The following is a 23266-nucleotide window of genomic DNA, read 5'->3' on the forward strand; positions in this document are numbered from 1 at the left end:
ATATATATTATGCATTTTCATCCTCAATTCCAAACTCATTTGTTAGATTTTTTTTTTAATAAAGAGTGGCGGGTTAGATTTATCAAGGGGCTACAATCCAAATTGCAGAGAGTCAGAGCATAAGACTGAAAGATACACATTTCTGCAGCTGCCAAATTCTTATCTAGAATCAGTGTCTTGTAGTATTTGATTTTCTCCCGGCAGCTCTGGTGAGCCACAAGCTGCCGAACCCATCTGCCTGTTGGGAGCACAATGCTTTCCTGTTCGGTGGTGTGAATGTTTTACATTTTTTTCTTTTGCTTTTTTTTTTGGATGGGGGGTTGCTCAGAGCATTAAGAAAGGCTCTCATGTTAAATTAAGTCAATTAATAAATGGAGACACATTAAGCAATCAATTTTGTCAGCCTATCTAACCCAGCATTATGTATGGTTGGCTGTAATCACAAGATAAATGCAATGTGCTGATCTATGGTAATGTTCAATAATACATTCTCCGCCAGGCTTGATTCATCAGGGAGTTTCAGTAGGGGAGGTATTTGTTATTGGCTGTCTCTGCACCTCAAGGATAACATTTCTGTCCTTTTGATTGGCTGCCTCGCTGCTGCAAGATTCTAACCGTCTTATTTTGATGATGAATATGAAGGCGCGCTAAGCCGGCTTGGAGCGGAGTGTCTCAGAAGCTGTGCTCCGTTCAGAGCCCAAGGACTTGCGGCTTCCTCCGCTTGCCTCGCTGTGCCAACAACCCCCCAAAAGTTGTGATGCTTTTCTTTACACAGTGCTTTGGGGCTGTGTTGGATCTCATTCACCTCCGGTTTCAGCACTACAAGGCTAAGCGGGTTTTCTCTGCGGCTGGGCAGCTTGTCTGTGTGGTGAACCCCACGCACAACCTAAAGGTGAGTCACTTCCTCTCGCGCTTTCCTGCCACCTCCGTGGGGGCTCTAGCCTTTCCCCGGGAGACTTCTACCGGGGAGCTCACGCAAACAGTTTGCTGGTGCTAGGACCCCGGGGCCCTGGAGATGTTTGCCTCGTTCTCGCTCTCTGGGTGGCTAGGTGCTGTTAGCAGTGACTGCGTGGACCCGCAAGCAACAGTGGAGCAGGGGAGCAGTGCCTTCTGCCCTCCGAGCAGGGGAGGGAGCCAGGGGGAGGGACGGAAGGAAGGGTAGAGGAGGGTAGAGGTGTCCTTACCTCCCTCCCAAACATTCCCGGGCCAGTGCCCAGGAGAAAGAAAGAAAAAAAAGATTCTGAGAAGTTACCCAAATCGCTGTCTGTCCCGCCGATCGGCACAAGGATTTGGCCTTGCAGAAGTAGCTTCCGAACTGGCGGGCTTTGAGACAAGACCTGGTTGTCGGCAAGGGGCTGTTCGTGCAGGAGTTTGCCCTTGTCCTCAAACTGTGTCAAAGTGTGTGTGTGTGTGTGTGTGTGTGTGTGTGCTCGAGCGCGCGTGGGAGACTGTCTGCCTACCTGTCCGTCTGTCTGTCTGTGTGCTTCTGGGAGGAGTTTAGCTCCTTTCCCTCCTGCCAGCAGGACGTAAGCCTTCACCACCAAGGACAGCAGCCAGAGGGCTTCGCTTCAGTTGTGTAATAATGGAACCGGCTAGGAGCTGCGGCTGCTGCCTGGAGCCTGCAGGCGGCTGGCTGCCGAGTTGCCAGTGGCTGCCTCGCTGCTCGCTCGGGGCTGCTTTCTCTGTGTTCATCCCTTCGCGTCAATGTTCTAAGCCAAGACGCAGGGCTAGAAGGCCCTCTACGTATCACAGTCCAGAGGGGGAAATTAATGAAGAGCCACTGCCCCCGGGATGTGGGGAAGATGAGAAGTGGGGTAAGGGCATGCTGGGACAAGGAACTCCACAAAGGTTAAGTCATCTGAAAACAAAATAGAATGCAGGGCTCATTAGGGAGTTGCTTGCCCATCTTTACTGTACAGGGGGACTGAGGAACAAGGGGGAGGGGCTATGTCTGCAACAGAGTCTGGGAGTCTGTCTCCGGGAGACCAAAGCTGTGGCTCTGACCACTGTGGCTGGGCAGTGTGATGGTAAACTCTCAAGATCAGATGGATGGTCCTCAGCCCTCTTGCTGCAGAGCAGTTCTTATGAGTAGCCTCACTTCTGTTCCTGGAAGTCTTTAAACTGACGGCCGTCTGGAGCCTCTGAGGCCAGGGGCAGCGTGATGGAGGGGATCTGAACTTGTACTGAGATGCTTTCTGTGGTACCCAGACTGTGACAAATCCACAAATCTCCCCGAAGCATTCGTGTATGCTCTCCCTCTCTCATGTCCACTCATTCGTCTCTTTTCTCCTGTTCAGTGTTTTTGTTTTTTTTTCTCTTTCTTTCTTTATGGCTTGGTTTTATAAATGAGAATTCTCTTCCAGTCATCCTTGGCAGAGCAAGTGTATAGTTTCCATATTAAAAATACTCTTGAATTTCATTTTATGGCCACTTTGGAGACCTTACTCCAATCCCATTATTTTGTCAACTTGTATTAGTTACTTCCCTGTGGCAAGAAATATTGTTTACTCCTGTTTTGCATTTTAATACCTTTTAAAATTATGCGACATAGCAGTTCTAAAGTTTGGATTTACATGGTTCACTGACTGCAGCCAATGATGGGGGGAGGGAGGGTGCTCGGGTCTTGCTGGGAGGGAAGGAGCAATCATTCATACTGCTTGTTGACCCCAACAGCCCCGTTGCTCCAATTCAGGGGCTCAGAGTAGGGCTAGAAGGCTTTAGGTTGCCTTTGAATGACTCACCCTTTCTGAGCCTTCCCTCTCCTCATCCTTAAGACCAACAGGAATGTCTATTCTGCCTCCTCCACAGCTTTCTGAAGCTAAGAGACAGTTACGTTTGGGGTGGGGGTGGGGGGGAGTGCATAAATGTGTTTGTAGCAATTTCCCCTCTAAACACACACACACACACACACACATACACACATATACACGCATACATGTAATGTATAGACTCTTCAAAGAGTGTCACTTAAAGCTTTAAGGTAACTTAGGACGGCGTAGGCACAGAACGGAGAAATAGATGCCGTGGCACAGTTTCTCAGAATGTGCTCATTTGGCCTTTCATCTCCCATTAAAATCCCCTTAGGAACGTTGCTCATCAGAGCCTCGCCGCAATTAAACACAGTGGATTGTATGTCACGGTGCTTGGGCCGTGCACACACTGTTGGGAGGACATGGGCTGGCGGGAGGACGCACCCAGCAGCCGAACTCTCCTGTGGGGTCCCCATCAGTTCATGCTTACCTAGGACCCAGGTGATGGAAGGTCAGCAGACCCACCTCTCAACCTGAGGCCAGCAGATAGCTTCAGGCTTTTATGTTTTTTAATGAATTAATTCGCTAACTAATTAATTAGCTACCTAAAAGCACCACTGTCCTGCTGATTAAACTAAAAAGTGCAAGCCAATGCAGAAGAGCTCTCTTCCTAAACATTCACGTCCTTAAATAGACCACGCACACACAGACACACACACAAAAAGGTTGTCTTTGCTATAATAAGCTGTGATCTATGGGGAGGAGAAGATACCTTTTTTTTTTTTTCTTTTGGAGGAAAAAAGAAAGCTGTGGCAACGTTAACCCAAAATAGCTATTGATCTGCGATGCTTCCCCGCACTTTGTAAGGCAGGCTGAGACCTGGAATGGTGACGGAGGCTGCAGAACATAGCCTTGTTTTCCCGGGCTGCCTGGAGCTGTGACTGTGTGGAAACAGTTCTGGGCTTTCCTGACAGCATCTAAAGACTGCAAGCAAGTGCTGAGCAGAGACGACCATGTATTGTATCTTCTATGCTTCCATAGGTCACCTTCATTAGCGGTCTCACTAACCTGGGAGTCCTTTGAGCTGATGGAAAGCAGAGCCTCCCAGGGACTGCAGACATTCTGGATAGAGCTTTTATACTCATGAGCCCACTCTAAAGGGTTCTTCGGCATGAACGGCTGACCTGGAACAGGTCAGGGCTTTAAGTGCCTGCCTAGAAATGAGTAAGCAGGACTCACTCCCTGGATTCTCCTGTGTCTGTTTGTGTCTGCCTGTACTGGTAACGCTTTGCCTAGATTGGGATTCCAAATGGTGTCCCCCCCATAAAAGATGTTCTTCCAGGGAGCCCCGCTTTCAGGCTAGCAGTCTCCAGGTGCTGCCCAGCCCCAGGCTGCCTCCAGCTCATACTCCCTGTATCTGCTGCCCCTTTCCAAACTAGGCAGCTTTTCTCTCTTGGTTCCTTGCCCATTGGCCTACCCGCTAGAAGCATCCCTGTCTGCAGAGGTGTCGCAGCCAGTTCCTTTAGCCAAGGTTCTCCAAGGAAGGGTCTGCAGGCTCCCCCTTCCCCCCACCCAAGTCCTCAGCCCTTCCCAAGCCTACAGTGAGCAGAGGCGGCTGGGTAACTTCCTCCTCTTGACCACAGCTTTGATAAATGAGTTTTTCAAAAGAAATGCTAGCAAAACGCTTTCTGGCAAACTTCCGAAAGGCCCTGTCTGATGCATAACCGAGTGCCCTCCTCCACACTGGGCCAGAGAACATTATTACCTCACCTCCCTGCCTCCATTCAGCTAGGTCCCAGCCATTCTTTCTTATAATTCATTAATCTTGGATTTACAAGAAGAACACCACGCGCGCGCTCATACACACGCACACACACACGCACACAGGCACGCACGCACGCACGCACGCACGCACATGCACACACACGGGGCATACAGGACAATGGTGATTTTAATTTAAGTGCCCGGCAGAGGCAAAATCTGAAACTGGGGCTGCTCAGGTTCCACTCACTATCCATTCACTGGGTAAATGAATGTGAGTGCAGCCGACGAGGGGAGGGGGAGCGAGGATGGTAGGGAGGAAGAAGTGGGAAAAGAGGTGGTAGGAATTGAGGGAGAGGTGGTTAGAAGGAGGAGAAGATGAGGGTAGGAGGAGATGGGGAGGAAGGAGAGGGGGCAGAGGGGCGGTCCTCTAAGGAGAGTTCCATGAGAAAGGAGAGAAGTGAGACCGGCCAAGTCAAACGTGGGTTGCGCCTCTGCTGTGTGGGGTGGTCTTTGAAACTGCTGAACTGCCCCGGGGCTTTGCTAATTGTGCCTGACACAGCCCAGCGGGGGGTGGACAGGGAGCGGAGGACCTCAGTGTTTTCCTAGACAGAGGAGCAGCCTTTAGAGTGCCCATTGTGAATGCCCACATTAAAGCAGTTCAAAGCAGTAAGATTGTTGAAGAGCTGGTATGTGGGTTACCTAGTTCTTACCCACATAGTCACATCAGAGGGTCCCCGTTCTCAGTCCTTTTGACATTCCCCCAGGCTCTCTTCCGGCCCAGTTTAGAGCCATTTCACTGCTTATTACCACCTGAGAAGTTGGGGGGGGAGGGGCGGGCAGGCTAAAGTCCACCCTCTATCACATTTACACCAAAGGCTCTTTAGCCTCTATCAGCCCCTTGATTTCTGCAAATATTCTACGACACTATGGGCACCAAACAGCCGTGCAGCTTTGCTGGTTAATGGTGATTGCAAATGAGGCTCCTGAGCCACATAACAGGAGGCCCCAGGCCCTGGAGCAGTAATTTGGTTAGCTGTATATTAGTGACTGAGTTGCAGAGCAGGCTGGGAGCTGGACAGAGGTGAGCAAATTACGTCTGTTACCCAGCATCCTCCAGCCCGTTTTGTGAAATTCCCCTAACTAGGCTCTCTCTACCTACAAGGACTGTCTAGGGAAATGAGACAACTGAGAGCTCAGAGTTCCTCTGAAACCCACAGAGAGGTCAGAGATATGCGAATGGCTTCCCCAAGTTAAGACAGATGACTTTCCTAGCAGTTAACAGCAGAGGTGGAAGCCAACTGTCTTAACTGTGCTTAAAGTGTCATCTTGCCCCAAGCAGTGTGGTGACCTGTTCAGATACGCAATGTCATGAACAATAAGTCCACCTGGGGAATGGAGACTCGCCTTCCCATGGGTTCTGATCTCAGGGAGTGATGGAGGGCATGTCAAAGCAAGGAAGTTAAAGTTTGTAAGCAGCCAGGGAGACTGGGATCACAAAGGGGGGGCTCCCCTGTGCTAGTTTCTTATGGCTGCCACAGCTACAAATGGCAGAGCTGGGAAGGAAGCTTGGTGTTTTAGCCAGCTGTGGGTTTTGGAGGCAGAGCAGGGTGGGATCCAATGCTGCTTTTTTTTTTTTTTTTTGAGCTCACCTCTTCCTAGTTCCGAATGGATAGGCTCTTCTTGCTTCCCAGTGGACATGTAAATGTACACATTTATGGGGCCCAGGGTGATACTTCAACTCATTGCACAATGCATCATTATCACATTGTGGTAGTTATCATTTCCATCTCCTCCAGCATTAATTATTTTGGGGTCAGGAACTTCTGGTCCTGAGTGATATCTTTGATCTTTTGTGACCCTCATTTCTTTTTCTTTGTAAAATGGGGGTGTGGGTTCAAAAGAAAAAAAAAAACCACAACAAAATGGCCCAGCATCATACCATTGCTAGTGGTGATCATGCCTGTTGTTGTTGCTATTGAGTTCATCAGAAATGCCTTTCCCACAAATTAAATGTACGCCGTGGCTTATCCTCAGCTGGGCAGGGGTGCACATTCTGAATCCTTGGGCCTAGTGTAAATATGACCTCGTTTTTGTGTTTAACTTGGAAGGCTGAACAAACTCTTCAAACTAGCTGTTAGGAAGTATGAAAACTTGAAAGAGATGTGTCCCCCCCCAAATTATCAGGCATTTGAATATTTGGTCCTTGGTTGGTGTCTGTTTGGGGAAAATTAGGAGGCGTGGCCTTGCTGGGGAGCTATGTCATGGGGTGGGCTATGAGGATTCAGAAGAGCTGAGCCATTTTGAGGGCTTTCTGTGCCTTCTGTTTGTGGCTCCAGATGTGAGCTCTCAGCGGCTGCTCCCACCACCTGCCGCCGGCTACCTCTGTCCCACCATCATGGACTCTAACCCTATGGAACAGTAAGACTCGCATAAACCCCTCCTTTTATACTATCTTGGTCAGAGAAGCAAAACAGCAGAGTTAAGGCAATGGGAGACATACCTGTTGCAGCACAAAGTTTCAAAGCATGTTCTCCAAGGGAGAACAACATTCCAATTCAAAGTCGAGGTCCAAACCATGAGGCTTAAAGATCAAGGAGGCAGTCCAAGGTCACAGCGGCAGGAGGGACAGGTCTCCTCCTCACGGTCTGCATTCAGACTGTTGCTCTGCTGTGCCAATACCACGAGGGAACAGGCACCCTGGTAGGGAATGGTGCTCCTGTAAGATGAGTCACTGGCAATATTGGGTGCCATCTTAGAGGAGCTTTGCTCTCGGATGTTGCCAGCTGGGCTACAATGGGGCATCAGAGAAACAACGGTTTCTTATATCTAAAAGGCTGATACAGATGCGTGACCTGGACACGTATGAGGGGCCACCAAAGCCAAGCAGCCACCACTCCAGAGGGTCAAATAGCGGGACAGATCAAGTTCTGTTACCAAAGGCTAGGTTTTCACGTTGGCTGAGAGTCCAGGATGAAACCAGCCTCCGATTGCAGAATAGGATTGTTTTTTGTGTGTGGATAATTTAGAATTGTGGTCTACCTGGGAATGTCAGTTGTACTTTTAAGGTATCGTATCTCTTAATACCATGCGTGGGTTCTTTGATGTATTTTTAAATCATGAATCCATGATGAGGGATGTGCTCTGTGCTGCTGGTCTGTCTCCACCAGCCCACAGCATCAGATTCCAGCAAAGAGAGGGCGGTTTAAGATGGGAGTGAGGTTAGGCCTCTCCTACGCCTGACCCCTACAACGCCTTGTGACGAGGGAGGAGAGGGTACAATGTGAGAGGCAGGGGTCATCAAAAGCCATGCTTATAGAGGAAAGACAATGTTATTTTATCTAATAGGTCCCACAGAGACAGAACCCAAATCATTTCAACAATATAGGTTTTACAGCAGGCTGCCCAGCTAACCCAGACAACTCCTGACCTTGTACCCAGACACCATGGGTCCTCACAGGACCCAGTGTGTCACAGGACTCGGCCAAAATGTGTCAAGGAGTCCGAGGCAAGTAGCCACTCAGAGACTCAGGCTCCTGTGCCATAAGTTAGATATTCATGTGACATACATCACATATCCTGAGATTCTCGCGTTAATAGTTGTTCACTGTCTCAGATACACTCTGGATTAGTCATGGCGGTAACAGTCAAAATTAGCTATCATTTACTGAAGGCTGGCTACGTCCTAGAACCGTCTAGCGTGGAACTGAGCCTTTAATGGTCACTAGGAAGGAGTGTATTATTATCACACTCCAACCTACAGAATATCAAAACAGAAAGGGGTTAATAAGCTGACCCGATATGGATGAGTTTTTGGTTAGCAGCTTTCTCTTTCTTGGATGAAAACCCTGTTCCTTTTGGCACTTCTTATGTGGTGCCTTTTCACATTGACTCTTCACAAATCACAACCCAGGCAAGGTTGTGGATGAATGTTGAATGCACTCTCTCTCACTGGAAAATATTGAGCTAAGAGCATGTTTCATTCATGTTATATGTGTGTGTGTGTGTGTGTGTGTGTATGACCACGGGTATGATATGTGTATATCAACATATATATATACATGGGTATGGTGCTCCAGCCCCTGCTGAGTAACCGTAGGAGGCTTTCTCTGTATTTCTCAAGGCTTCTCAGGGAGCTGGACACCTGCAGCTTGTGTTGACTTTGTTTTCTTCCTCTGCTTGCTGGAATAACCTCCAAGGCAACAATTGCCTCAGAGTCCTTATCTCTGGTTCCGTTGTGGGGGAACTCATGTGAAGACTGTACATGTAATTTTTAGTTTGTGAGTTTTAAAATCCCCCTATAGTTATTGAGCACAGTACTAACTGTGCTACCTTAAACTGCTTTGAAAAGGGCTTGTTAGCCCTTTAAAGACAATCAACCCAAGGAGTTGGGAATATTTTGTTGACAGCATTTTTAAGAAAGCTCAGAACATTGGTACCAAATTCTTATCCTCCCACCAAACAGTCAAAAGAGGTAGGTGTACATGTGAAATTATAGGAACATGGATTCACAATGATGGTTCTAGGGGATGTGGTCTATAGTTTCTGAACTCCATTAAAGAGGGGAATTGCATGGAAATCTTGATACACGGAAGTGGATGTCAAAATTAGAACCCATGCCTAAGACATCTGTGTTTCAGCCCTTCTCCTCATTGGGTCACACCACAAGATGTTTCTAAAAAAAAAAAAAAAAAAAAAAAAAAGAGTATTGAAGTTGAAAGGAAAGCTCTATCACCTGCCATTCCGCTGATCTACTTGGAACGTCTCACTAACACACAGATCCGGTTAGCCAATGGGAAAAGGATTGTCCAAAAATAGCATCTCTCATAGGGTGAGCCACGTCGAAGACTTCATCGGAAAATAGCGAGGATCTCAGAGGCATCCTCTGCTTTCCCTGACGACAGCTTCTCTTTCCTTATTCTGGGAGATGACGGCCTCGCTCTGGCAGGCGCAGATCTGCAGAATGCAGTAATCATTCAGACTCAAGCAAATTGCCCAAGCCTTTCAGAAAATGTACATGGTATTGATTTCTGAGAGACTCAGTGGAAATTTCATAGAGAAATGATAGTCAGGAATGAGCATGCACAAGGGGGAGGAAGGAGAAGCCAATCACTGAGCTTTTGGGTTGAGTGAGATTTAACTTCCTCTTGACAGGACAATTTAAAAATAATCACAAGTTATGAACATAACCACGGCTGGAAGCGACATTCAGGGCGCCTTTTCCAAAAGACCACTTGGAGAAAAAAAAAATGCTTATTTTTCTCAAATGCCAGTTAATTGCTAAGCATGATGGCTCACGCCTGTAATCCCAACCCTTAGGAAGTTGAGACAGGAGAATTACCATGAGTTTGAGGCCAAAGTGGAGACTACATGGTGAGTTTCCAGACCACCCTGAGCTACAGAGCAGGAGCCTAGCCCAAAAGACAAAGACAAATAAAAACATATAAACAAAAACAAAACAGTGAATTTGCATATGCTAGAGTCCCAGTGAGTTTTAAATTACTAAAAAAAAAATAAAAAATTCTTAGCATTAGTCATTGAAACACTATTGCCAAATAATATGTATTTATATAAATATTAGCCATCTCAGTTTTTAAACAGCAGTACATTAAGGAAGGTCAAGAAAGCATCAATGTAATTATTTTATAATTGGGATATGGCTCTAGTTGCATTTAGGTTGCTGTGACAGAACCACTTACGGCTGGAAGAGTTTGTTCGGCTTAGGATTCCAGGTCACAGTCCATCATCATGGGAAAGTCAAGGCAGCAACTCAGGGGGAGCTTGTGCCACCTCATCCAAGAACAGAGAGGGAATAAGCATCTGCAAGCTTCTTGATTACCCACTTGTTTGCTTAGACTGAGTTCACTTCTCCATTTTTATATGCTTGAAGAACCCCGACTAGGGGATGCGTAGCCCACAATGAACTTGATCTACCAGTGAATTAAAGACAATCCCCCATAGATAGGCCGACCAGATGTAGCCATTTCCTAATGGAGGCTCTCACGTCAAGTCACTGTAGGTTGTGGAAAGTTGACAATTAAAGCTAACCGTCACAGATAGAATAAAGGCTGGGACAACCTTTTATCATCATAGCTATTCCTGAACCATTTTCATTTTGTGTGGCGAGAAAGGTTCAAATATTAATTTGGCAACAGCATCTAAAATGCATTTTCATTTAGGAATAAAATTGTGTTGAGGCAGGGTCACTCTCATTGTCTCCGCTACATGTGTGCTCCAGGCTAGCTGACAGGTGAGCTTCTGGGTTATTCTCCTGCCTCTGTCTCCCATGTGACCAGAGGAGCGCTGGAATTACAGACGCTTACCACTGCATTTGGCTTTCTGAGGGTTCTGAGGATCAAAATCAGGTCACCAACCTTGTGTGGCAAATGCCTTTACCTGCTGAACCATCTCACTAGCCCAATAAACACAGCGATTTAACCAGTGAACCAAAATTTGGAAGGCTAGGTAGTCACCTCTATATAACCATCCTAACATCTGCAAGAAACAGATGGATGACAATTTAGAACCAAAAGCATGGCTCAAACTGTATTCCTCTCCTAAGATGTTCATTCATGTGGACGTTCTTTCCTTGATGATGTCTGCTTTCCAGTGTCAACTTGTGCTAAGTAGCCTATACATTAACAACTTTACAACTTTTGAATCTTCATGTAAAAGCTAAAAGCTTTATTGGAACTTCAGCTCCTTTTAGAAAACTTCTGAGAATATTATTCACATTAACAAAAGTTTTTCCAGTTAGAAAAAAATGAAGGTTATGGCTGATGGCAGTTCTCTACTGAAACCTCTCATGGGGTATGTTTTGCATATGTGTGTGTATCTATCTATCTATCTATCTATCTATCTATCTATCTATCTACATATAGATATAGTTGTGTGTGTATGAAATATCCATTGTACCTTCCAGTTAATTAAAACTGGAAACCACAAAGGAGGCTGTTCTATAGGTACATAAGAAACGCTCTTTTAAGAGAAGGCCCTCATAGAAATACACAGAGGGGAAAATATTGCTTATAATGTTAGTGTGGAAATAAACACACATTAATAATCTGATTTATCGTACAATATCACACATCATGCAGCCTCTAGAAGACACCACTTGATGTGGTTTGAATGAGAATGGCCCCCAAAGGCTCATGTGTTTGAATACTTAGTCCCCAGTTGGTGGAACTGTTTGGGAAAGATTAGGAGGTGTGGCCTTGTTGGAGGAGTTATGTCACTGGGGGTAAGCTTTGAGGTTTCAAAAAGCCTGTGACATTCCCTCTTCCAGTGTGTGTCTCTCTCTCTCTGCCTGTGCTTATGAATCAGGATGTAAACTCTCAGCTACTGCTCCAGTGCATGCCTGCCTGCCTGCTGCTGTGCTTCCTGCCAAAATCATCACAACTCACCTTCTGAAACTGTAGGCCTGCAGGAAACTGTTGTCCAGATCATGGTTATCTTAGCATCGCATTAGAAAAGTAGCCAAGACACCACAGCACACCCCTGAATGACTGAAAAACAAGAGCATGACATGTATAATTATTCAAAAAGTTTTGACATTACAGACTCCCTGAATGGATCCAGGACCCAGAAGCAGTGATGGTCTTACTGGTGCAATAGCGTTAGGTAACAATCACCTGGGAATCTCTTTAAAATGCTGCTCCTGCTTCCTGCTCCCAATATTATGAGGCACCATATCAGAGGTGGGGGACACATTTGGATTCCTGGATGATCCATAGAAATGTAGTAGAAACGCTATTCAGAAAACCAGGCTTTAGTATCTCCCTAAGAAAATAACACCCAAGAATGACAGAAGAGAGTTGTACGCATAACAATCTACCCTGGCTCATCCCTTCCTTTGGAAATCTGCATCAAGGATGTCTCTTTCTCTGGCTCCCACCTGTCACATAGCACAGGTCTTTGCATTGAGACAGGAGGGAGATAAGTGCCTTTCCATTTTGCCTTGGAAATGAGTGGGTAGATAATAGAAAATAGATACTTACTGTTGACAGTGTTTACACAGCAATGTCAACGTTGGCTCTAGTGAAAGAGAAATAATGAGTTTCTCACCAAAACTTTTTTTTTAAGTGGCAAAATTGACGAATTTTCAAATGCAGAAAACATATTTGGAAATCTGTATCACATAGGTCTATCATGAAGCAAATTTTATTATGTAATTATAAGCAATATGTGCTGTGTCTTTCTACAAGGGACCTCTGTTACAAACGTGTTTCCTTGGTGGTTCCTATTTGTAATTAACTAATTGGAAGACACAATGGAGATTTTATATATATATATATATATGGAAAACATATCCCAGTGAGAGGATCCAGTAGAGAACTGCCACCAGCCATAACCTTCATTTTTTTCTAAAGCAAAGCTTTCATTAATGTGAATCATATTTTTAAAGGTTTTTCTAAACCAAACCCATTATTTTTTATTCCAAAGTCCAAAAGTTGTAAATGTATAGGCTACTTAGCACAAGTTGACATTGGAAAGCAGGCATCATCAGGGAAAGAACGTCCACATGAATGAACATCTTAGGAGAGGAATACAGTTTGAGCCATGCTTTTGGTTCTAAATTGTCATCCATCTGTTTCTTGCAGATGTTAGGATGGTTATATAGAGGTGACTACCTAGCCTTCCAAATTTTGGTTCACTGGTTAAATCGCTGTGCTTATTGGGCTAGTGAGATGGTTCAGCAGGTAAAGGCATTTGCCACACAAGGTTGGTGACCTGAGTTTGATCCTCAGAACCCTCAGAAAGCCAAATGCAGTGGTAAGCGTCTGTAATTCCAGCACTCCTCTGGTCACATGGAAGACAGAGGCAGGAGAATAACCCAGAAGCTCAGCTTCCAGCTAGCCTGGAACACACAGGTAGCAGAGACAATGAGAGTGACCCCGCCTCAACAGAAGGAGGGAAAGAGCTGGCTCTTGAAGAGTTGTCATCTGACCCACACATGTTCTGTGGCATACACATGCCTGCACACACACACACACACACACACACACACACACACACTCACACACAGAGCTGGTCTTTGCTACTTTGTAGGTTTTTCCCACCTTTTATCCCCCAGTTTCACCCCCTACCACCAGATAGGAGAGAAAGAAGGATAGAGTGTATGGCAGAGATCCTTGAATCTAATTTCTAATTTTTTTTTTTTTTTGGTTTCTTCTTTGCTCCTAGCTAGTCTTTTCTACTTTGTGAGTTCTTCTTTTTCCTACCTTTTAATTTTCCAGTTTCAACCCCTATCACTAGATAGAAGAGAAACCAGGATAAAAGGGAGGGAAAGAAAGAAGGGGGGAGAGAGAAAGAGACAGAGAGATGGTGAGAGACAGAGAGAGACAGAAAGAGAGAGATCCTTGAATATAATTTTTTCTCTTTGTTTCTTCTTTGAGCACAACTAACCAACTACAAGCATCCCTCCCCGAACAACCAACAACCACCCACCTTGCCTATGCCCTAGCATTTATACATCCTCTGAAAAGTTTCCAGAATTCCAAATGTTACACAATTGCAAAAACTATCTGCAGCTGGCAAAACCACGATTCTGCTAGAGCATGAAGCAGACCATAATCAGCTGCTGTGACTGTCCAAAGCAGCCCCACTTCCCTAACCTGGGATTAACACAAAAACATGTTCTTGTATTTCTGTGTTTTTAAAGAAACCAAAATGCCAGAATTCTCACAACATACACACATACACAAATAATAAATAAAAATTTTCAATTACTATGCTTCTTAAGGTGAAAAACTCGTATAAACTGTCAATTGGTATGCTCTTCATGGTGTTTGGGTGTGTAATATGGTGTTATGCATTTGTTTTAGTATCTTATTAAAGTACTTTTGGTACAGTCTGTTGCAACTGGCTAAAACACTGTGTCTAAGGATGAAATGCTCTTAAGTAAAAGGATCTGCAGAACTATTTAAATTTGTTACAAAATAGTTTCATGTAGGAAAAAAAAAATCACACATATCATTCCCAGAATAAAGGCCTAACTCTGTGCCTCATGTCTTAGGTTGGGTTTCTATTGCTATGATAAAGCACCATGACCACAGGTAACTTGGGGAAAGAAGTTTTGTTTCATGCAACAGCTTGTTGTCCATCACTGAGGCAAGTCAGAGCGGTAACTCAAGGCAGAAACCTGGAGGCAGGCGCTGATGCAGAGGCCATGGAGGCGTGCTGCTTATTGTCTTGCTCCCCATGGCTTGTTCATCCTGCTTTCTTATACACCCAGGACCACGAACCCTGAGGGTAGCACCACCCACATGGGCTGGGCCCTCCTACATCAATCATTAATGAAGAAAATGCCTCACAGTTTTGCTTATGGGCCAATTTAGTAAGGGCATCTTCTCAATTAAGGTTTCTTCTTTACAAAAAAACAAAAACAAAACAAAAAAAAAAACCAAAAAACAAAAAACTCTAGCTTGTGTTGAGTTGACATAAAACTAGACATCACAACCTGTTTACACAAGAGGAAATTGAGACAAGGCAACTTGTCAAAAGTGGCTCACACTTTCAATCTTGTTTTAAGATGTGTTTCTCTTCTCTGATTTCAGAATAGTTTATCTGGAAGCTTCTACAAGGTGTCCAGCTCTCCCAATTCAGGGTGTATAAAAATTTATAAAATATTCTAGGGAAACCATTGCCACAGTTTCACTAAAATTCCCAACTAACACCTGTCTCAAACAAAAGAAGTTTGTGCACCAGATACTTGCTTTTAATAGGTTTACCTGTTTTATAGACAAAATGTTTGAAACTTGGACTGAACCCCAGCCTGAGACCTGAGACCTGAGACCTGAGACAGCCTGGTTGTCTGGGTAATATCTGATTTGCTTTTCTTTGACAGTGGGGAATGCAAATTTTCTTTAGGCACTAGACTGTCATTCCATGTTTTTCCTCTAGGGTTAAAAAAAAAAGAAGGGGAAAAAGATCTTTTTTTATACAGAAGGAAAAGGGGCCTTTGAGAGACATGGCTCTCCTACAGCACCTTCTCTGAGAACCATGGGCCTTTGAAACATCTTTCTCATTAGCACCAGCAGCCACAGGTTATTGCTAAATTTATCTCCCTAAAAATCAAAGAGGAGGGAAAATTTAATGAGCACCTCCTCCCTAATTCAGCTCAGCCTCACCTAGGCTTCTGGCAAACTTCCCTAATGCCCTATACTTTTCTCCATTTATTTATTGATAAGACATCTGTGGGGAGGAAGCCTGCGTGCAATGTACAGAATGAATATGCTAGGCCACCGTCCTCAAGAGCCGTGGCCCCAGAGAGAGAAGGAAAAGTTTCACCCAGCGGTTTGGCAGGGGGAAATCACCCAAGGAAGGCAAGGCATGGCAGCCGTCGCTAGTGGCTGCAGAAGGCTCACAGCACACTCTGACTCAATGCCATGCCAGATAGTTGCACCCCCCCCCCAGGCTGCCTGCTATCACCACAGCATCTCTCAGGGGGGTGATGTGGAGGTAAGTAGGCTGGCACTGGCCTGGTAAGCAGCAGACTGCTCTCCCCTGGCACACACCCTGCCCAGAAGGGCTAGGGAGGGTATGCATCAAGAGGTTGCCTCACTGAAGCCAATGTGATCTGTCTGCTTCTGACAATTAAATAAATGCCGGCTGGACCCTGCTCAGCGTTCTCACCGACACACACGCCAGAAGCACACTGTTTGCCCATAATCCAGGAGAAATGAGGAACAGCAAGGTTAGTCCCCAGCCCTTTCCCCCAGCTCCTTCTGAACATACCTGGTGAAGGAGGTCTACCTAGAATTCAGGGGTGAAGCCTCGCCAGCTCTCCTCCTTGCTTCCCAGAGGGTTCTGTCTGAGCACTCAGCCTTGATCTCTCCATCTGACGAATGACAGGGGTGACACTTGCTCTGTGCCTCTCTCCAAGGTAACCCTGATGCGCAGAGCTAGGGATCTGCAGTTGGACTGACTTTAGACACTGCCTTGAAAGTGAGATGTGATGGTGCACACCTGTCATCCCACTTGGGAGGTAGAGACAGGAATATCAGAAGCTCAGTACCAGTTTTTGGCAACTTAATGAGTTGAAGCCAGCCTGAGCTCCACGTGAGAGGCTGTCTCAAAAAAAGAAAGCACAACAACAACAACAAAACAAACAAGCAAAAAACAACTCAAACCAAACAAAGTTTGAAGTTTGAGGTAACTCACAGCAAATGGTGGAGTGACAGGATAAATGAGATGAGAATAAAATGGAAGAAGGCTTGGACAGCTCAACTGATAAGGCTCCTGACCTGAATCTGAGAGAATAAAACGGAAAGGGCAAGTATAGGCTGATTATATAGCAGAACTCATTTTATTTAGAGGTAGCAGAGGTTTAAAAGTTAAAAAAAAAAAATCCACGGATTTATTGGAAAGAGCAAAGATTGTGATGGTTAGCTTAAACTGTCAACTTGACACAGTGTAGAATCACCTGGGAAGAGAGTCTCTTTGAGGAATTGTCTAAACTGATGTGCCCTGAAGCCATGCTGTGGGGATTGTCTTAATTATAGTAACAATGTGGGAAGATCCAGCCCACTATAGGCAGCACCATTCCCTATGCAGGATGTCCTGAGCTGTAGAAGAGAGATCAGAGCACAAGCAAGCAAGTAATTTCTCTCTGCTCTTGACTGTGGGTGTGGGTCTTTGGCGTTCCTACCTTGACCTCTCCATTGGACAATAAATTGGAATTGTGAGCTGAATTAAGCCCTTTTCTCCCCTAAGTTGCTGTTTTTTGTTTTGTTTTTTGTTTTTGTTTTTGTTGTTGTTGTTGTTGTTGTTTTTTGTTCAGGGTATTTTATCACAGAAACAGAAATAAAACTAGAGCATATATACTTTGGACTCAAATGTGACTTCAAGTTTAGTTCTAATGTTCCTAACTATGGCAAGTCACTTACCCACCCTGAGTTTTGATTTCCTCACTATGTGAGACACATAGTGAGGTTAATGAAGGCGGATGAGGTAGGTTCATACCATTACACCTAGTCCAGTACCTGGTATATAGGCGTCCTCATGAAAGCATTTCTCTTTCACTTTCTTTTCCCAAGTCAAGTAAAGAGTCTTCAGGGAAACGTCTCCTCATATTCACTTAGTAACCTCAAGATGAGTCTCTGGGAATGAAAGTTTCAAATTATGAATGGAAGTAAGCCGTACATACAAGGAAGGGACACATTTCCAATGCTGAAATGACTGTTATGCAATCCAACATCACCAGATGTATCTGTTAAATTCTCTGCGTTTTGTTTGTTTGTTTGAGACAGTGTCTCACCATGTATTGCTGGCTGGGCTGGAACTCTCCATGTAGCCCAGGCTGGCCTCAAATTTACACCTATCCTCCTGACTCTGCCTCCCAAGTACTGGGATAACAGGCGTGTACCACCATGTCTGCATCATTTCATCATCTTGCTGAAGAATTAGTAAGATTGGTTTCTTTGTGTACTTCTGCATATCTCTCCTAAAAACTCCCAGAGGAGAAAAGAGAAAACTAAAATTATTATTTCCCTCCATGGATCTGGGAAATTAGAGATAGGCATTGCTGTAGTAGGCCAGGAGACACACGTCCAGACAGGGTAGAATTTCACAGTGGACAGCCCAAGGGGCTCTAGAACCTGCTCCTCCCTCTGTCTGGAGCAGGCAGCAGGTGTCTGCAGTTATCACTAAGCTGTCACAGAACCAAGATGGCAGATGTAACGCCTTACTCCCTAAGGTCTTGGGGATGTGACCAGATAGACAGAATGTCACATCTGCAGAGTATGACACTGGCAAGTATCCCAAGCAACTGGGGACATCCAGCGGCAAGAAGCACAGCCATAGCCAAAGACTAGCCACCCACCCTGGAATTCCCAAGACCCAGTTCATGCCTCTTCTTCAGCAAAAGATTTTCCTGATGAGCCTGTCCCAGGGGAAGGATCAGATACTGCTGCTACTGCTACTGCTGCATCTTGGGTCCCTGGAGAGCTTCAAAGTGCAGTGCTCAGACCTCATTCTGCTTTCATTCTCATGGCTGTGTCCTTATCAGATGATGAATTCCCCAGGGGCCCATATCCCAAGGCTGTAGTGTAAATAAAACGACTAGTGTAAGGTGGGTTCTTAGCAAACAGAGCTCTAATTAATAAACAGAAGCTAAGGACTACAAGAAGAAGGCAAGAGGTTGAAGATATGAGGGACTTGGGATGTGGTTCAGCTGGTAGAGTGCTTGCCTACTAGGTTCAGATCCCTGGGTTCAATTCCCAGCACTGTGTCAAGTGAGGTATAGCTTTATATAGACTTGTAACCCAGTACATTGGAGATGGAGGCAGGAGGAGATGGAGGTAGGAGAATTTCAAGCTCAAGATCATCCTTAGATGACTCCTACCCTCCTTCCTCCCCCCCACCCCCGCAAAAAAACAAGAAAAGAAAGAAAGAGTAAAAGTCATACCTGAGCAGGTAACCAAGATAGAAACAGTCTAAGGTGAGCCTGTCTCCTGAGGCATGCCATGAGGTGAAACAAGGCAGGGAGTAGGTTCAAGACCAGAGGAGGATAAGCAGTGAAGCCGCTGCCAGCCACCAGCGCTGGCCCTTCACAGTTATACAGAGCAGAGACAAGGAGCCAGCAATGATGAACACACGCAAAGTGCCAAACACAGCAGGTTTGCTTACAAAAGCCTGGAGTAATTGCTTCAGCCTCACTGCTAAGAAAATAAGCTGTTGAGTCCAGGATAATTCTAGTAAGAAATTGGCATTCAGGGATTAATTGTTTAGTCTGTAATGACTGCTGCGGACCAAACTAATGAGAACAGGAAGAGGTTTCCAATTTGAATATCATGAGGGAAATGGGCTTTGCTGGGCTGAATGGGACAGAACAGAAGAGTGGTTTCTGTGGGAGGCGGGGGATGGGAGGTTGACCTCAGCACTGACTGGTCAAAAAATTGAGAAAGCCTTTTATTTTATTTTATTTTTTTGAAGAACAGCCTGGGAAGACTAGGGAGCAGCTCATGCAGGTGCCTCAGGAAAACTCTTGATTGATTGTTGGAAGCCTGGCTCAGTTCTTACCAAAGGCCCTGGGCAGCTTGGAGCCAACAAGACCAAAATGAGTCATCTGCTTGCTGGGAGAGGAGCCCACTCAGGTCCTGGAGTCAGACCTTCCCTGTTCTTCTAAGCCCTGACCTTGGGCAGTCACCTTTTCGGCTTGCAAAATCCAAGCGAATCCAAGCACGCGCCTTGCCAGCTCCCGGGGTGGATTGTGGGTTTCAGATGAGAATGTCTGGCACATCAGCACGCTTCAGATCAGTAGGCACCTCGCGGAAGGTGACATGGATACATACATCACCCGTTTCTGATCCTGTTATTTGTTTGCCCTGCTTCGCTCCAAATAGGACTCCAACCAGCCTGCATGTGTTTTTGTAGCTCCTTCCAGAACCCCCGGGTGCCATGCAGGATATCTGGACTGGCAAGAAAAGGTTCAGAATCAAAGAGAGCTGCTGTGGGGACTGGGGAGACGGCTCGGGAGGAGAAGTGCTTGCTGGGCTCACTGGAGGGCCTACTCTCAACCACCAGCATCGTCCTAGGAGGCCACACCATGAGCCTCTCGGCCATGGGAGGCAGGAACTAGAGGCTCTTGGGGCAGGGGTGGGGGTGCAGAGCTTGCTGGCCAGTTAGCTTAGCAAATGACTGCGTGGTTTCAATCAGACACCCTGTCTCAATACATACGGTGAAGAGTAATACAGGGAGACACTTGGCATCAACTGTCGCACAGGTGCAGTGTACACGCATATACGGGGGGGGGGGGCTGGGAGACAGACAGATATAAAGAGAGGGAGGGAGGCAGAGAGAGACAGACAGACCTGGGATGCTTTCTCAGGCTAGCTGGACCATACTCTGAGAGCCCTGGGAGGGGCTTGGCCTGCTGTAAGAGAGCCTGGGGAGCCTGAGCTTAGGTTCTGCTTTGCCAGGCTTCAGGCTCCTAAAAGTACTGCAGATCACGGAGGATGGAAGAGAGGTGGGGAGAAGATGACGGAGCGGCTGATTTGTTCCATGTTCTGCTGTTGCCTTGAGCAGTTTTATTCCATTATGAGGAGTAGGGCTGTAAGGGGGAGGTTGAAGTAGTCCTTGGAAGACAGTCGTCCAATGGCGAGGTCCCAAACTCTTCACCAGCTCTCCAGTTCTATGGCGCTTTGGATATGAAATGTTCTCGGAAGATCAGTGTTTGAACGCTTGGTCCCCAGGGAAGCAAAGTTCAAATGTGGGGCTTTGTCCAGAAGTCTGGCTTTAACACTGAATTAATCTCTTGGGAAGTGAGGCCTAGTTGAAAAAGTCGGTCACTGGGGCATGTTCTTGAAGAACCGTTCTTGTCCTTGAGCTATCTCCCTCCACACCTCTCCCCTTTCCAGTCCACCATGAGATAAATGGCTCTCTGCCACTGTGCGGTCCCCACCATGACCTCATGCCTTACTTACCACAGCCAACAAGCAACAGAGCGGGGCAACACGGGCTGAAACCTCTGGACCCACAAGGCTGACCCAGTTTTTTTTTTTTTTTTTTTACCCAGAGTCCTCCTGTTTCTGATTCTGCTTTCCATCATTAGTGATAGGAATTCAGAAGGAGCCCCTTGAATTCCTCCCACTGACGAGAGGAAACTGAGGGCTCTGCAGAGAACGCACATGTGGGTGATCAGGGGTTCTGAGAGGATGTAGAGCCAGGGCTCTGAGGGTTCAAGTACTGCCAAGTGCTGCCGAGAACCCGGAGAACTTGGAACATTGCTGGAAGGAATGTAAATGACCCAGATGCTATAAAAAGCCAAATGGAGTTTCCTTCCAAAAAAAAAAAAAAAAAAAAATTAACACAGAATTACCATATGACCTAGAATTCTGCTTCCAGCTATGTACCTCCAAGAACCGGAAACGGAGGCAGATCCTTATGCACGAATATCAATCACAACATTACCCACGATGGCCAAAAGGTGGAGACAACCTGCATGGGCTTGTCAACAGGTCACTCAATAAAACATGGTAATGCATACAGTGGGACCGTGATTTAGCCATGAAAAAGAATGCTGTTCTGATGTACAGACCTGGCACAGCTTGCTGCTCTTAGGCTCTGTGTCCATGCAGCAGGCTGCTGTATTGAACGCTGTAGGGCTGTGTCACACTGGGCATTTGCTTATGCAGACCCATCTATACAACAGAAAAGGTGCAAGAAACGTACTAAGCCGTGACATCTTTCAGCTCCGTTATCATCTAACCGGACCAGTGCCTTTGACACCTGAAAGATGAAAAGCATCATGATTTTTTAAAAATCTGCTAGAAACCAAAATAACAAACGGTGCGTTTCCATTCGTACGGATTATATAAAACGGGCAAATCTGTAGAGACGTAAGGTAGGTGAGAAGTAACCGGGGCGAGGGGAGGAGGAAGTGGGTGTTACGGCTGGGCGGCCCCGGCTCCTGCCTAGAGTAATGAGCACCCTTTGGGAACAGTGATGACAGCTGCATATTGTGAACTTAACTCCACCGAATTATACGCTCGAAAGCAGTTGAGACGCTAAGTGTTATGTCAGATGCATTTACCACAATAAAAACACGCGCTCTAATTAAGAGATAAAAACAGCGGCCCGAGAGATGGCTCCGGAATGACTGTACTTACCATCCAAGTGTGAGGATGGGAGCTCTGATCCCCAGAGCCCGTCTAAGTACCGGATGGCGGTGGTGGCAGGGGATCTCCAGAGCAAGCTTGTCTCGTTGTCCATATGGCAAGCTCTAGGTCTAGGTCTTAAGTGACCCTACCTCAAATCATAAGGTGAGCAACTGAGGATGATTCCTACCATTAATGTCCGGCTTCCCCATGCGCTTGCACACAGGTGCACAGACATCCACAGGCACATAGGCCCACCCGCGTGCAAAACGTGCGTTCATGCACAAGGCACATCATGAGTGCAGGGGTTGTGGGGAGCAGGCAGAGTGAATGACAAAAGAAAAGAAACAGCAACAGAAGTGTGGTCCCTGGTCAAAGCTGGACATGGCAGGACCCTTGCCTGCTGGCTGGCTTCAGTCAACAATCCGCTGGCCCTCACCCTCCACCCGTTTGGTATGGTGAATTCTCCTTGCCTCCTCCCTCTATGGACTTCTCTTTAAACCTCCCAAAGCAGCCTTTACAAGACACCAGTGTAGGCCAGGATCCTTGGCTCTGCTCTGTCAAAAATCTTTTTTTTTTTTTTCAGGATGCAACTTAGCAGTAGGTTAGAAGCATGTAAGCATCACTTAACAATGTGATGTCGGCTGAGATACTCACAAATAGGCAATCCCATAATCATGTGAATATATGGTATATTTGACAGCCTAGGTGTCCATACCTGGCACAGCTTGCTGCGCTTAGGCTACGTGTCTATGCAGCAGGCTGCTGTATTGAATGCTGTGGGGCTGTATCACCCCGGTATCCACTTATACAGACCCATCTATGCACAGAAAAGGTACAGTAAAAATACCAAGCCATGGCATCTTTCCTCTCCATTATCATCTCACAGGACCAGCGCCTTCAACATCTGATATTGATGCACACGTTCCCATGTGGTGTGTGACTGTTGAAGCAGTGTGTGAGTCTGCTGCGAGACAGAAATGCCGTAAGCAGGACCAGTGACTGTTCCGTCTCCATGATAAAAACACCTTCCAAAGCAGGCCCTCAATAAACACATGCAGGTGGCAGAACACACAACTAAATGAGCTTCCTCGTCATCTCTGACCATGTCTCCTTCATCCGCTCTTTTCTACCACCCGTCATCCGTAGCAGTCACAT

At 46.1% G+C, this 23266-nt stretch overlaps 1 protein-coding gene across 1 annotated transcript in view; it reads left to right on the top strand.

Annotated features, from left to right (window-relative positions):
* The first annotated feature begins 427 nt into the window (after positions 1 to 427).
* Siah3 (siah E3 ubiquitin protein ligase family member 3) overlaps positions 428 to 23266 on the top strand; it is a 66250-nt gene continuing 43411 nt past the window's right edge. The window contains exon 1 of the mRNA XM_021635068.2: positions 428 to 892. Coding sequence (XP_021490743.1) covers positions 758 to 892 — 135 coding nt within the window. The 5' untranslated portion in view covers positions 428 to 757. The remainder of the gene's footprint in view (positions 893 to 23266) is intronic.

Source organism: Meriones unguiculatus, chromosome 9, assembly GCF_030254825.1.
Source record: "Meriones unguiculatus strain TT.TT164.6M chromosome 9, Bangor_MerUng_6.1, whole genome shotgun sequence".
NCBI lineage: Eukaryota > Metazoa > Chordata > Mammalia > Rodentia > Muridae > Meriones > Meriones unguiculatus.